We start from the raw sequence: 16,034 nt of genomic DNA on the forward strand, positions 1-16,034 counted from the left end.
AAGAATTATCTTTACCTGCTTTCTAATCGTATCTGATACCCAATTGTTTGACCAATCCTTTCTCTTCTCTCTGCAGCAACTCTTTCAGCCACAGCAATAGCTGCTAATCGTCTTGGTTGAGTACAAAATATTCGGCAAGGGATACCATTTTTAAAGCAATCATCTAATAGGAACTGAGGAATCTGAAATACAAGTTTTAAAGTGCTATAAAATGACATAATTATATACCCAGACAATCCACTAAAACACCATTAAAACTAAAAAAATTCTGTAACATGTCCAAATATAAAATAATCATAAAATCAACAACTTTCATGTAATTGCTAATAATCGACTAGAAATGTGATTTAAAAAGATCTTGTTCAAGATCAACTTGAAACATCTTGCAGTGCCAGGAAGTAAGGAAGTGGTAAAAAAGTGATGTGGAGTCATGCCAAAAGGACACAGGAACCAAGTGGAAGGTGTACTTAATGGCCAAATCTGGGAGAGTTGAGTAAAAAAATTTAAACTAATTAATTATAAACCACATATAAAATAAATATTCATGAATCTACATGATAAAAATAATCAAATATATAAAAAAGACATAGTTAACACTTATACAAAGACTACTAAAACACTAATGAAAAGCATAAAAGATCTGAATATATAAATAAATGATATATTCCTGAAGGTGAATAATCAATATTACAAAAATGTCAATTCTCTCAAATTATTCTATAAAGTCAATGAAACGACAATCAAAATTCCACTGGGGTTTTTAATAGTGAAAAGCATAAAAAAATAGCCTAACATTAGGATTGCAGACACTTTTCTATAATTAAATTCAAACAGGTCAGAAATAATCAAAAGTAAAAGTAAGTCTTCCTAACCCTTCCACTACCAATAGTCCTCTCCAAAAAAAATAACTACCATTAAGTTTCTTATGAATTCTTTCAGGGAAAAAAATGTTTACACAATTTAGAATATTAGTGTATCTAAGTTGGTTTTTATTCATACAAAGTGATTAATTACATAATTTTACAGTGTCAAGTTTTAGGGATAAAGAGTTACACTTCTGTGAAAACAGTTAAATCTTACAAGTAAATAATTTGTAGAGTTTATAGTCAGCCTCTCCTACCAGCTTGCATTCCTTGACTGTTTTTTAAACCAACCAACATAACCATAAGAAATCTTAAGCAATTGTCAAAATAAATATATTTGTCCATAAAAGAAAAGAATGTAAAATTATATTAGCTATCCTATCTGAATCTCTATCATAAGCAAAGTAATTTTACTATTTTAACATACTAACATGTTAGAGAACATAACCAAGAAAAGGTCCTATCATTGTACCACTCTTACTTCCAAACTCTCACCATGATTGAAACTTCATGATAATAAAGTACTTTGATTCTGAACATCCAAGTCAAACTTGTCATATTAATTCTATTCTATAGTCAATTTTATATTAGCATGTTGTTAACATTGCTTTTAATTTAGCTGCTACTTATAAAATCACTGTATTAGGCACTTTATATACATCTCTAAATTTCACCTTGAATAGTAGCTATTATTATTCCATTTTACAAATGAAAACTCTAGCTTACAGCCTAAAAGTTTACACCCAATCAATGAGGAAAGTGGAATTTGAACTGAAAGTCAAAGTCCACATTCCTTCTATTGATGCCAAATCACATCCTCACCTTCTTTTAAATAAAGGTGCAATGTACTAGGTTAAAAATAAATACTTGAAAGTATTTCCTTTCTACAAAGTCTTAAATGTACTCCCAGTAATAACTTATTTTTGAAATAACCATTAAAGTAACCAGAAGTTTCTTTGCCTGTTTTTTGTTTAAATACATGTAGTATAAATTTAATACAGTAAAACCTTGATATAATGGACCAATTCAGACAAGGGGGTGTCCATTAAAGTGGAAAATCTCTTACGTAATAAAGTAGGCTTTCTGAACGTTTATGTTAAAAAATCGACAAATTAGTTTACCTGTTTTTATTTATGTAGACAAGTTTGTGTAATTAAAATTAAATATGTATGAAAAGTTTAACTTCATAGAAGTTTTCTATATGTATTACAGTAATTTTAAATTTATACTGAATAGGTCTAGTAAATGCATGCATTCACCAGTCACTGAGAGTAAACAAATGCACACGGATGGGGGATTGTTTAGCGCACATCCAAACATAGGCCAGCACACATTAAAACTACTGCAGAAAGTTACGCTACACAACAACAGAACCAGTTACTACCTGCGATGCAGTGTGATCACAAGCTAATCATTTGCCAAACACTGTTTACCAGCAGAGATTCTTGGATTTAAATATGTACACTATGGTTGTAGACATGTAATATTTATTTATGTCAGTGAAATTACTACAGTTTTTCCAACAATGGCCTATTTGTTAAAATTTGTTAAAAATAACAGTAATTAATAACAAAAAAAATAACCTGTTAAGCATTTTTAAATTAACAGGGTGTTAATTTTCACATATGACATGGACTGGAAATTTTGTCTGTTAAATCCAAGGTCTGTTAAATAAAGGTCTGAAAAATCAAGGGTTTACTGTATAAAACTGTCACATGAGATAAAATATTTTTTCTGCTATAAACAACAAGGAAACAAACCTGTGTAGTCTTTCCAGACCCAGTTTCTCCTACAATCAAAACTACTTTATTTTCTTTAATTATTTTAACAATTTCTTCTTGTTTCTCAAACACTGGCAAAGACTGCCTGAAAGAATCAAATTCGGATTCTCCTCTTTTCACTGGAATCTGAGGTATGCCATTGTTGAGTCGCCCACTTGTCTTACTCATTTCCCGGTTTTCTTTGAAAATGAAAAAAAAAAAAAAAAAATTATAATCAACATTAAAAAACGTGTTAAAAACAAAATAAGTAATTTCTAATATAATTTCATTCAAGTGTTTCTTCTCTACTCAGCCTACATAAAGTTTGCAAGCAAGGCCTCAACTGTTGTACTCCTAAACTTACTATTCTTAAGAGAGTATTACAAATTTCAGTATTATTTAGAAAACAAATTTCTCAAAAGTATTTCTGGTATATAATGTTTACAAATAAACAAAAATCAATCATTCAATAACCATTAATAATAAAGCATGATTGGATATCTTAAAATGATTTTCAGGCTTGTTTCTATCAATGACACAGAAAATTAGGAAATATAGTAGGAAACAATGTGCATTATATTTACAAAGTACAATGTGAAAACACATCATGAAAAAAATACTCTATATGTTTAAATTAAACATGTAAGATTATGTGACCAAATAGAATAATACGTGTAAACTAGAGGCCTGGTGCATGAGATTTGTGCACTGGGGGGGAGGAGTCCCTCAGCCTGGCCTGTGCCCTCGCACAGTCTGGGACCCCCCAGGGGATGTCCACCTGCCGGCTTACGCCCAACCCCCAGGGATCGGGCCTAAGCTGGCAGTCAGATATCCCTCTCGCAGTCCGGGGCTCTTGCAGTCTGGGGGCCCTCGCTCCTTACCGCCCACCTGCAGCGAAGGCAGGAGAAGCTCCCGCCACCACCGCTACGCTCGCTCACCCACCAGTCGTGAGCCAGGCTCGCTGCTCCTTAGCACTGCCTCGGAGGCAGGAGAGGCTCCCGCCACCACCGCTGCGCTTGCCACCCATGACCCTGGCTTCTGGCTGGGCAGCGCTCCCCCTGACCACCAGGGGGAGCAGCTCCTGCATTAAGCGTCTGCCCCCTGGTGATCAGTGTGCATCATAGCAACCGGTGGTTCTGCCGTTCGGTCAATTTGCATATTCAGGTTTTATTATCTATAATAATAAAAGTGTATTATGCTAATTAGACCATACAATCTTCCAGACCAAGCTGGGGCTGTGAGGGAAGCCCCGTTTCTGGGTGCCTGCCGGTGGCCGGAGGGAAGCCTTGGGTCCCGGGTGCCAGAGGGAAGCCAGTGCCAGCAGCCAGGGGAAGGAAGGCCTACTCTTGCATGAATTTCGTGCATCGGGCCTCTAGTATAGGATATAAGGCCCTAATGATTATCAAATTTCCTAATTGAGTATTTTGGCCAACATCTACACTTACCTAAACAGACAGGAATAAAATAGAGCCGTGATGTATTTATATTCTTCACACAATCACACAATTAAAAATATTTTGCATGTGTGTATTTAAATTTAAATTCCTTGATATCTAGTACCATGTGTTTTCTGGATTCTGCAAACCTACTCCAATAGACTGAAAATTATGCACATACTGTCACTTCAGGTAATAAATAATTTTCTCACTAGGGAAGTTATTTTTTTAAACAGTGAAATTACAACTTAATTTTATAACCTAAATATATTATCTACCTTTCAACAAATTAATGTACTGAACGTTCTGTCCTGTCTCTTACCAGAAGCTAAAACTCAATTCCAAATCTCACTCATTAGCATGTTACAGCAGCATAATATAGGAAAGTCTAGACCTTGTAGTCAAATCCCAGCTCTGCAGTTTATTGGATGATTGAATGGCCTTGAACAAATTACTTAACTTCTCTGAACCCCAGTTTATTCACCTATGAGATAGGGGAAATTCCTACCTTGCAAGAATTGCTATGAGGCCCTATATAGAGAGTTTAGTATACTGCCTAGCACAGAGTAAATGCTCAATAAATGGTAGCTATTACTATGACACTTAAAAAGAAAACTTGTCTAACTTTATGACATGCCTTAACACTGCATTTCATTCCAAAATTTTTATAAGTTTTAATCATTTCAATAAGCTATTCACATTCAGAAATCTTCATCTCAGTTTTTAAAAATAAATTTAAAATGGAAAAAGAACAGTCATCAAATAATAGGATAAACACAGAAGCTCCCCAGAAAATACATACCAGCTTCAACTGCAAACACATTTCCTCTTTCTGTTTTAGGCAGAAGTTCAGTACGTTCTTTATTTGTGACGGGAAATCTTTGAATTAGGCTCCGAACAGCATGTTTTGTATTATGAGTCAAATTACAGGTCATCATTGCATGAGCTGTTTCTGATCCATCTTTCTTCTTCACAGTTAGGTATCTATTTGCTCCCTTTCTGAATATTAATAAAAATCATTTAGTTACTATATATAGTCAATTTGTTCACATATGATGTATGCCTACTTAGAAAACACATCTCAAGCAAAACACTGAAAAAAATCAAAATGATTTGGGAAAAGGTGCTGAAAATCCCAAAAACTCAATTAAAGAGGACTGTGGTGCTAAAGTGACGACAAGACCACTTTCAATTAAAATTTCAAAATGCTGCAAATCCAATTTTAAATCAGTAAAAACGGCTTACTTACCCACAAGTGTTAAAGTTTGTCCTAGCGGACTTCATGGAGTAAGACAACAATTAATTCATGCATGCTGGGAAGCATAAGGCGGGGGGGGGGGGGGGGGGGGGGTGGGGGGGGTGGAGTGAAGAGGGAGAGACAATCTGAACAACAAAATCTAAAAGTGTTAATAAAAAAATTATGGTTCACTGTCCAGACTAACATATCCCACTGAATGTCTCCACAGTATGCTGGTAATGTCACACTTTCATGAAGACCTGTTAAGAGAGCCAACGTTAGTAGTTGGACCCAAAAAAAAGCCAACATTATTGATAAGAATTTTCAAATGCATACTGGGGAAAAAAAATTTTCAAAGCTTCTGATACTAGCCTTCATATATAAGGCAATGCTGATTTATAAATGTTCTCAAATTACTTGATGTAGATATATTTGTTTCTGCAACTGGTCCAGGGCTGACGATGTTAAACACACAGGAAATTTTCAAATGTGTTTTGAATGATTTAATAATATATATCTCTATAATATAATTCAAAGTAGTACTAGTAAATAGCTCATTGACATGGTTTTGAATCCCAGCTCTATCACTTACTAGCTGTGGGACTATAAGTATATTATTTAATAGCTCTGAGCCTAACATAATCCTATATAATAAAGAGGTAATATGCAAATTGACCCTCACGCCATCACAAGATGATGGCACGCACAGCGGAGGCTGGGTTCCCGTAACACAAGATGGCTGCGCCCACAGCGGAGGCGAGGTTCCCATAACGAGCCATAACGAGCAATCAGCAGGGACCTGAGGCTGCATGGTACTGGGCCAGGGTGGGGGATCTGAGGCTGTGCCCCTCGCCCGCCCGGCAGGGCTTGACGGTGGACCTCAGGCCGCACCCCCTGCTCCGTCCTGGGCCAGGGACCTGAGGCTGCGCCGCCCCCCCCCCCCCCCGGCTCAGCGGGGCTTGACGGGGGTGGGGCCAGCCAGGTCTGGGTCTCGCGCGATTTCGAGGCGCATGAAGGAGGGCTGGGACTTGACTCTAGGTCCAGCAGTGCGCCCCAGACTCTGACAGGAGGAAGATATTCATATACATTTTACTAATTTTCTTTCACCTCTGACACTTCTATTATAGAGAAATGGCAAATAGCAATATTAAAATATTTTCTCTAATTAGTTCCCTTTTAATGTGCACGAATTTTGTGCACCAGGCCACTAGTAATAACAATAATAATAATAATAATAATGCCTTAAAGGACTATGTATACAATTAAAAAAGATAATGCATGTAAAGGGCAGTATCTGTTACAGAGTAAGCACTAAATAAATGAAACCTATTATTATAACTATAGTGAGGGGAAAAATATCATTTCTTATATTTTTTAAAATTTTACTCCAAATATTTGATTAAATGTTTTATCATTTGTTAATGCACTCTCATATCACAGAAATGAGCAACATAGCCACAAACACAATGACAAATACATGTATGATTTTCCTAATTTTCATTAGATTAAAATTTTTTCAGTATCTTCACTCTAAGAAAGATATGTAACTAGGGATTAACCTATATAGTTTTAGCCATATAAGCCTTCAAAGTGAGGCTTTCAATTTACCATGATTTTTAATTTCTTGACTTCTTCAATGAATTATAAGTTTTCTATACTGTCATCTACTCCTTAATATGCTTACTGATGCTTAAATGATGTCATAAAGATGAAATAATTAAATTTAACCTGATCTAGAAATTTTAGTTATCTCCATGGTAAAGTGGAATTACTGGATTCTAGAGATATGCTCTGTACACAGACCATTCTAAAACTTCAGCACAGCTACCATAGACTCAATCACTCATTCCCCTTCTGTGACATTTACTTTATAAAATTTTAACTACAGAAGGCAGGAAGCATGCTGAAGTGAGCACTAGAGCAAGAGTTAGGAGGCTTGTGTTCAGCTAGTAATACTCTTTCAACTCAATAGCTATATGATCAAAAGTAAATCATTGTAATTTTCTGACAGTGCATACTAGTTCATTTTAAAATCTCTATTTCTATCAGCTCCAAGATGCTTTCATTTCCTTAAAAATCATGTCAGGAAATGTTTGCTATATTTCACCTTTAATTCATTTTTTAATTCATTCAACCAAACATCATATATTGAGCACCTACTGTGTGCCAGACACTGTGCTAGAAGCTGGGATTACAAAGTGAGTAAAATATACTCTTTCTTTAATAAGCTCACAACTAAAATAATGAGTCAGACTGAACTTTCCTAATAATTAAAATGCCTAATAATAATACAGCACTTATGCATAAAAATGTTATGAAATTATTTATATATACATAAATATATACATTTTAAAATGTATGCATTAAAAAAACTCATACAGCCCAGCTGGCATGCTCAGTGGTTGAGCATTGACCTATGAACCAGGAGGTCATCATTTAATTCCTGGTCAGGGCACATGCCCAGGTTGAAGGCTCAATCCCCAGTGTGGAGCATGCAAGAGGCAGCCAATCAATGATTCTCTCTTCATTGATGTTTCTGTCTCTCTCTCTCTCTCCCTCTCCCTTCCTCTCTGAAAGCAGTAAAAATATATTTTAAAAAAACAACAAAAAAACAAAACTCATACAAAGCAAGTGTGAGGACTTAGCCATTACCATTTAAAATTTACTGAATTAATTTGAACATGGATGGTGGGGCAGAAAGATAACATCAACTTCTTCATAGTTTTTTAATGTGTTACTAAAAAATTCTACTTGTGCTCGTTCCTACCACACAACACCACAGTGACACTGATATATTAAAAAAAGATTAGTAAAATTTGGTAAAATATTTATCATTTCATAGGATGGAAACACTCAACACATCACAGATTTGTCCTACTGTATAAATTAACACATTGAGATATCCTCATTATGCTTTCATTCCAAAGTAACTGACACCATGCTTTGATAAAAAAAATAAGTCTCCTTTACAAAACAAAATTAACTAGAAACTAGCTACAAGATGTGGAAAAAAATGCTAGGTAACTGAAATTCAAATGAACTTTTAAAAGTAATAAAATGCAAGCCCCATATGCAATTTTTAAGTATAAAAATAAATGTATGAAAATTACAGATAAAAACACCATAACTTTAAAGGATAAAAGTAGCCTGGCCAACGTGGTTCAGTGGTTGAGAATCTACCAGGTAACGGTTCAATTCCTGGGCAGGACACATGCCCGGGTTGTTGGCCCGATCCCCAGTGGGGGCCTGCAGGAGGCAGCCGATCAATGATTCTCTCTCATCATTGATATTTCTATCTCTCTCTGCCTCTCCCTTCCTCTCTGAAATTAATAAAAATACATTTAAAAATAAATAAAATAAAAGGTAAAAGTAACCAATACATACTATGATGAAGTATTGGCATTTCAATGCCTTTTCTTTTAAAAAAAAAAAAAGGATATAACTAATCAAATTTAGGCAATTTTAAGAGTCAGTTCATCAATTACATAAAATTTATATAGCATGTTACTATTTAAGATATTCAAATACAACCATATGCATCACTATCCCTACTTTCCAAATCTGTAAACAGTTTAAAAGATCAGCTAAAGAACCAAAATCTAAAATGACTGCTTAAAAAGCTCACAGCCACCAAGGAACTAATGTCTCTAAAAAAATAATACACATGCATTTGATGCCCAGTAAATGTTAATTCCATATCTCCTTAATTTATACTTCTGTTAGGCAGATAGATGAAAAGATCTTTCAAATTTTTAAAAGAAGGGAGATTTTAAAAAAAGAAAGTGATCAGAAAAAAATTATAAATTACCACACAGTAAGCCTAGAATCTATTTTTTAAAACCTTAGAAGAAACTCAAAATAAACTATCACAGAATCACAGAATCTTAACTAAAACAAAGAAATTCACTCCTTCATATTTTACATTTTAAAAAATGAGCCTTAAAAAAAAAAATAGGCCTTTAAAGTTTAAAGACATGACCAAAGCTAGAGAATAAGGCAGTGAAAGACTAGGAGTAAAATCAAGGTTTCCTGACCTTTCCTCTACACCAGGTTCTCTCTCAAATATGTATTAAGGGATTAAAATACCAGGCACAACATTTAAAAAGCAGAAAAATGAACTTCCTAAATTAATGAAGTTAATGCTAAGAGGTTAAAAAAAAAATCTTTACTCAAGGCTGAACAGAAAAACCCATGAAATGTAAGTCAGGCACAAATTCTCAAATAAGAGACGGGACAAAAATCGTACACCTATGGATGAGGACAGTGAGGGGGGGTGGTGGCGGGGGGTAAGGGCAGAGGGTGGGGTGGGAACTGGGTGGAGGGGAGCTATGGGGGGAAAAAAGAGGAACAATTGTAATAATCTGAACAATAAAGATTTATTTTAAAAAATTCTCAAGTAAATGAAAATAAAAGAGTTAAGTACATTCAAAGTGATTTAGTTCTTTATATGTGTGAAAAGAAGGAAAGGCATTTGAAAAGCACAAGGACCACTAGATAAACATTGTACTACATTTGTTAAAAGATAAAATGGGGCCCTAACCGGTTTGGCTCAGTGGATAGAGCGTCGGCCTGCGGACTCAAGGGTCCCAGGTTCGATTCCGGTCAAGGGCATGTACCTTGGTTGCGGGCACATCCCCAGTAGGAGGTGTGCAGGAGGCAGCTGATTTATGTTTCTCTCTCATCGATGTCTCTAACTTTCTCTCCCTCTCCCTTCCTCTCTGTAAAAAATCAATAAAATATATATATATTTTTAAAAGATAAAATGGGAAGCAAAAGTGCTAGGGAATTTTCTAAAAGGGATTGTGGAACATTGGATATTGCTATTAGAGCCTGGATAAGTAGGCAGAGTTACCTTGCTTCCCTTAGCATCTGTTTTCCTCTTTTCCTCTCTCCCTATCTCTTCAGTGTTTTCTTATCCCCCTTTTTTGTCCTGATAACTTCTTTCTTGCTCTCCTCTTTCCCAGATGTTTCTCCATTCCTAGGCCATTCTTAAATGATCATGCTACTGAACAGAAGTAGAGGTAGTCTATTCAAATAGACTGCTTTTCTAAGAGTAATTTGTAATTGTCATTTCTAAGTTAATTGTTCAGAATTCAGAACCCATTTAACCACAGAAATGATATAACTGCAGAACTGTGCATTTATAACATGTTTTCTAATGCAGGCTCACAACCTCTTATCTGCAACTCTTAAACCCAAACAGTTCTGAAAGATTTTTATAAGTCTGCAGCAACTTCAACTGGCAGCAAAGCCTGATTAAATTGACATGAGGCTATTTCCAGTCTTTATTTATTTTAGTGTGAATAATCATACATTTCCCAGGAGAAATATTAATGTGATTGAAGGTGATGCCTACACCTTATTAGGAGTATTACATAACATTGAAATTATACCCTAATACCTCTCTAAAATCAGAAAAACCTGAATCTCAAAACATATTGATCCAGGTGTTTTTGGACAAAGGATTATGCCCCTAAATTCTATTTTTATTTCCAAGTGCAGTATTTTACCTATCCAGAGGACTTAATATAGGGGTGTTTAGGAATCTAGCCATTGTTCCAGCATTGGCCTCAGTGATGTTCAAAATGAACATTCACCTAAGCTAAATCCCCTGTCAGTAATCTGTCACTGTTGTGGACATTCATATACAAGACATACCTACATCAGCTAATTTCACCTTAGAATCTTCCTACTATTTATTTATTAATATATTTACTTAATAAAGTATTGTTTTCCTCCTCTTAACCTAAAAGTGAGTAAGCTGAAATTTTATGCCCCCCTCCCATGGTTCCCACCCAGGGGCAATTTTGCTCTCCAGGGAACATTTTAGCAATGTCTAGAGGCATTTTTGGTTGTTACAACTGGGGAGGAAGCTGTTACTGGTATATATGGGTGTAAAGGCTTAAACATCCACATTGCAAAAAAAAGCCCTCCAAAATAAAGAATTATCCAGTCCAAAGTGCCAATTGCTCCAATATTGAGAAGCTCTGCTATACGCAATCCCACCATCCTTAGTCTCAAAATGAAACAGTTCCACAGAATTTCAAAGCTCTTCAATTTGGATAGCTCAAGTGACCTTTCCCCACTATGGTTCAGTGACTCAAAAAATATGTACTGTTTCCTCCTGTTCCATTTTATTTAATCAGTTCTAATCATCAGATTCTTGATTTAGTAAGAAAAAAAAATCAATGTTCTAAAGCTTACCATTACAGTACTGTAACATTAAAAGAGAGAAATTCTGTAAGTAATTATACTTATCTTTAGTCCATCCATTCTTTAAAAAAAAAAAAAGATTGTTTCAATGAAATAAGAAAATATTTCTCTCAAGCAATCAACTTCAAATTTTAAACTATTTTTTCTTACATCTTAAAGTTTACTCTTTTTTTTTGCCCCTAGGGAAAACAAAAAAAAAAGGGGGGGGGTATTGAAGGAAAAGGAAAGAGCTTAAGTTTGGTTCAGACATGAATCAGTTTATCTACATACAATATAATTAAGAATGTGAATCTAGAACAGTACTGACTATTTAAATGTAGTCAGAATAATTGTTCTTTTCTTGGTAAATGGTTTTCTTTAAATAAGAAAAGCTATCATCTTACCCTTTACTTTTAGAGACCAACCCAAGAGACTGGCTCAATCGATGAATAAAGGCTCGTTCGGTACTGGTCAAAGAAGAAGGAAATTCCATTTCTACAAGGGAAAAAACACACAAAGTACCATTTGGGGACAGGTAGTTTTCTTTCAAGGTGCTTCAATATGCATACATAGATATAAAATATGAAAAAAATCATATATGCATATAATCACATTATATTTTCTGTGAAATGTCTACCACAGTTATAGTAATAAAAATTAAACCCAAGTGTGTAAAGAATTCTAATGGGTCACCAAAGATTCTACTTATTTATGCTAGAAGCTTGCGTTGGTATGATGACCGATGAAGATATTTTTCTATTTGAACTTAGTCCTTCCTTGCTTAATTAACAAAATGTTCCTTTCCTTCCATGGTTAATTATGCTCGAGCATTACGAATGCTCGACATCAAACACCTGAAGGCATTTTCTTTGCCTTCAAAACTGTACAGACTTCACATTTCACCAGCTCAAAGCAGATGTGCTGTTATGTATCGCTGAGGCTGGACCTTTGTGTACAGGAAGTTCAGAATCCCTCTGTACAGGTCATTCCCAGTTTGGAACTGCAGGCCTCCCGAGTGAGGGGCCCCCTCTAAGGGCAGCCAACCCGCGTGCGCCACTACCCTGTACGTGTCACCGGAGCTCGGCTGCTGGGTCTGCACCGTGTGACGCTAGGCCAGCAGCTCTCCAACCTTAACAGGTGAGCAAGTCTCATAGCCCACAACAGGTTCGATTTTTGTGTGTGTGTTTCGTGTGATGCTTCTAGGATTTAACCAAAGCACTACCTATTGCCAGTGCATTTATTTGTCTGATTTCTGATTTCCTTCTGCTCTTCTGGTGTGGCTTAAACGTACCACAACTTCCTTAAATTAAAAAAAAAAAAAATGTAGGGGCTTATCAGCGGTTCCACACGGCGGCTTAGACGCCCAAAGCTGCCGAACAGCCGCTCCCCGGGGAAAAGAAACGCCTCGGGCCGCAGAGCCACCGGACTTTTCACCTGACGCCGCCCCTCCAGGAGCGCCCCGGACGCCGCCCCTCAGCAGGATGCCGGGCTGGAGGCCCCCACACCCTTCACCTCCCACCGGAGGCTCCCCGCTGGGCCCGGCCGGCCCGCCCTGCACCGAGGCAGCCCCAGCGCACCGGGGGCCAAGGGTGTGGGAGGGGGGGCCGCCGGCGGGGTCCCCCGGTCAGGGGCCTCACCTTTCTGGTCCCCGTATCGGAAGCGCTCCAGAGCGATATTAACTGCGATTTTCACCTCCTCGTCTATGCGAACGTCCTTCAGCCCCTTGGCCCGGGCGCCGCCCCCAGGGCCGCTCTGAGCCGGGCCGCCCCCGCCGCCGCCACCACCGCCGCCAGGAGCCGGCGGCCGTGGGGAGACGCTGCTCGGCCTGGACATGGCCCTGAGGTCACCCCGCCGGGAAGCGGCCAGGCTTGCGGGATGACGGTCACCGATACGGACAGCGGGCCTCGGCCGGACCGGACCGCTCCACAGGCGGCCTGCGCGGTGCCTAAGTCACCGGGAAGCCCCAGTCAGTCACCACAACAGCCGAGGAGGCGCGGGCGCCACTAAAGCCCGGGCGTGGCCTAGAGAGCGAGCGTGATGACGTCACCAGGGCCGCGGCGCCGGTGACCTCAGCGCGCCCGCCGCCTCCCCCCGCCCTCGGGCCGCAGCACCTCTCATTCAAACGCTCCCAACCCGGCTGGTCTTCTCCGGTCTCCATCCACCACTCGAACCAAGGCGCTCTTCCTCATACCTTTATTCAGTCACTCGTTATTGTGTGGAATCCCTCCTTCCTTCATTTATTCAATAAGCACGGGTTGGCTCCTACTTATGTGCCCTGCAAGCACTATGCTACGTCCTAGATATACATTGGGGAACCAAACATGCACCTTTCCTGCCATCTTGGAGTTTACATACGAGTGGGGGTAGAGTTGCCAGATGTAGCAAATAAAAATACAGGGTGCCCCGTTGTTGTTTTATTTCAGGTGCCGAATAATTTTTTAGCATATGTACGTCCCGTGCAATATTTGGGAACACATTTGGTTAAAAAAAAAGAAACATATATGCATTACCTGAAATACAAATTTAACAGCATCTGTATTTTATCTGGATAGCCTAAATGGGACTGACAGACAATAAACAAGTAAAGACTGAATGATAGTTATGTGCCACATGAGATGATGGAATAGGAAGGTGGAACCCTTTAATTTAGGAGGTCAAGGGAGATTATGAGCATTCCCACCTGCTAGTATACAATTCCACTAACATAGACCTAATCCCAGCTACCTTACCTGCTTCCATTCTGGTTTTCCAGTGATCCATTCTCCAGACTGCAACCAGAGTTATCTTTTTAATATAAGCCAGGTGAATGACACGCACAACAAAGTCTCCCCCGGTGCAACTAATTTCGTTCTGTACCTTGATGTTTAACAAGCTCATTATGATCAGAGGAACTTTCCAGTTGCAGTTTCCTCCTGCACAAGGCAGTTTCCCCCCGTACTTCATATGGATGCCTCTTTCTTGTCATTTAAAGCGGGATTCTATTCCTTACCTGGACAGACTCTCCCACATCAATCTGATATTTACCACTGTTTGAAATTATTTTGTTTATATATTATTTGCTTTTCCCACTAGAATATAAGCGCCTTAGGATCAGGAACCTTGTTTATCTTGTTGGTCACTATTTCATCAGCAGCTAGCACTGCATAGATGCACAATCAATATTCATTGTTTGGCCATATTTTAGAATCTACAATTAGGTTTGATTGTCTCTACCCTCCAAAATCTCTTTGGCTGGCTACTAAAAAGAGTTCTGGATAAGCAGAAATAAGTCCTACATTCTGGTCCTCTCAGGGTTACCAGTGAATTGTGTAAACATTTACTACTACCTTGATCTCTGTGTATCTTAATTTCCTTAGGTGTGCAATAATAATGTCTGCCATATATTAAGTGCCCAGAGGCACTATTTTTCCAATCCTCACAAAACTATATGAAGTAATTATATTAACTCATGATACAAATGAGGAAACAAGCTGGATGAAATTAAAACTGGCCGAAGGCCATGCAATTTATTGGTAATTAATGAGTTATGGATGAAAACCAGGCCCAGCCTAGCTTCATACCAGGACAACATAGATAGTAGATAATAGCTGGAGGCACTAAATATATTGTGATAAGACTGAAAACATTATACATGTGGTCAGCCACATACTGCTTTCAATCTAACTTCACAGCTTCTTAGTTCCATTTTTTTATTGATTTCACTATTTATTAGCTTTGTGGCTTGACTACTTATTTGATTGCTAAGCTTCAAGTTTCCTATCTGTAAATGAGTATATTTAATATTCATTTTACAGAATTGTAAATGTGATACAATATGCAAGTATCAAGTATTGATTTAATGTTCTGCTTTTCCTTTCTTCTTTTCTTTCTTTTCAGATAAATGCTCTAAATATTTGTATTCCTAGTGCGCAGTAAGGATATGGAACATGTTTGTTGAAATGAAAGAGAAGACCTGCCTAAAGTTACATAGAAGTAAGTAATAAGATTAATCAGATTATACATTATCTAATATTTTTGCATATGCCTGGAAATATCTGGGTCCTTAGGGTGAAACACTGCAATTCTACTTTTTTACAAATGCTTCAGAGAAAAATTAAAATAGGGAAGACATGGGATATTTTTACATGATTTCAAGTTATCTTTAGTGTCAAATAGACCTAAAGTTTTAATGTTTATAGTTCTGTGACCTTGTGCAAGAATTTAGCCTCCCTATGCTTTAATTTCTGCATGTATAAAATGTATCTAATAAAATACCTATATCATAGCTTTATTATGGGGATTAAATTAGATTATATTACCCTTATGCAGATGAAGCACTTAGCATTCCCTACTAATTAGATGCTTTTACTGTCTCATCCTTAGCATTCAGTACTAATTAGATGATTTGATGTCAAATGACAGAAAACCAAGCAAAAAATGCCCCAAATAAGGCCATTTATCATCTTATGTAGCAAGAAGTCTAGGAGTAGGGTGGTTCCAGAGTTTATTATTTCAATATTGTACACCAATACCCTCAATCACTCAGAATCTCTCCAGCTTGCCACTT

The 16,034-nt window shown here is 37.5% G+C and overlaps 1 protein-coding gene across 3 annotated transcripts in view; it reads right to left on the bottom strand.

Annotated features, from left to right (window-relative positions):
• YTHDC2 (YTH N6-methyladenosine RNA binding protein C2) overlaps window positions 1-13,505 on the bottom strand; it is a 70,640-nt gene extending 57,135 nt beyond the window's left edge. For all 3 annotated transcript variants that reach the window (XM_079784423.1, XM_079784425.1, XM_079784424.1), the window contains exons 1-5: window positions 13,126-13,505; window positions 11,893-11,983; window positions 4,862-5,058; window positions 2,624-2,823; window positions 16-182 (exon numbers count right to left, since the gene is read on the bottom strand). In XM_079784423.1, the coding sequence (XP_079640549.1) occupies window positions 16-182; window positions 2,624-2,823; window positions 4,862-5,058; window positions 11,893-11,983; window positions 13,126-13,321 (851 nt within the window). In that variant the 5' untranslated portion in view covers window positions 13,322-13,505. The remainder of the gene's footprint in view (window positions 1-15; window positions 183-2,623; window positions 2,824-4,861; window positions 5,059-11,892; window positions 11,984-13,125) is intronic.
• Window positions 13,506-16,034: the final 2,529 nt, after the last annotated feature.

This window comes from Cnephaeus nilssonii, assembly GCF_951640355.1.
Source record: "Cnephaeus nilssonii genome assembly, chromosome: 2".
NCBI classification, from domain to species: Eukaryota; Metazoa; Chordata; class Mammalia; order Chiroptera; family Vespertilionidae; genus Cnephaeus; species Cnephaeus nilssonii.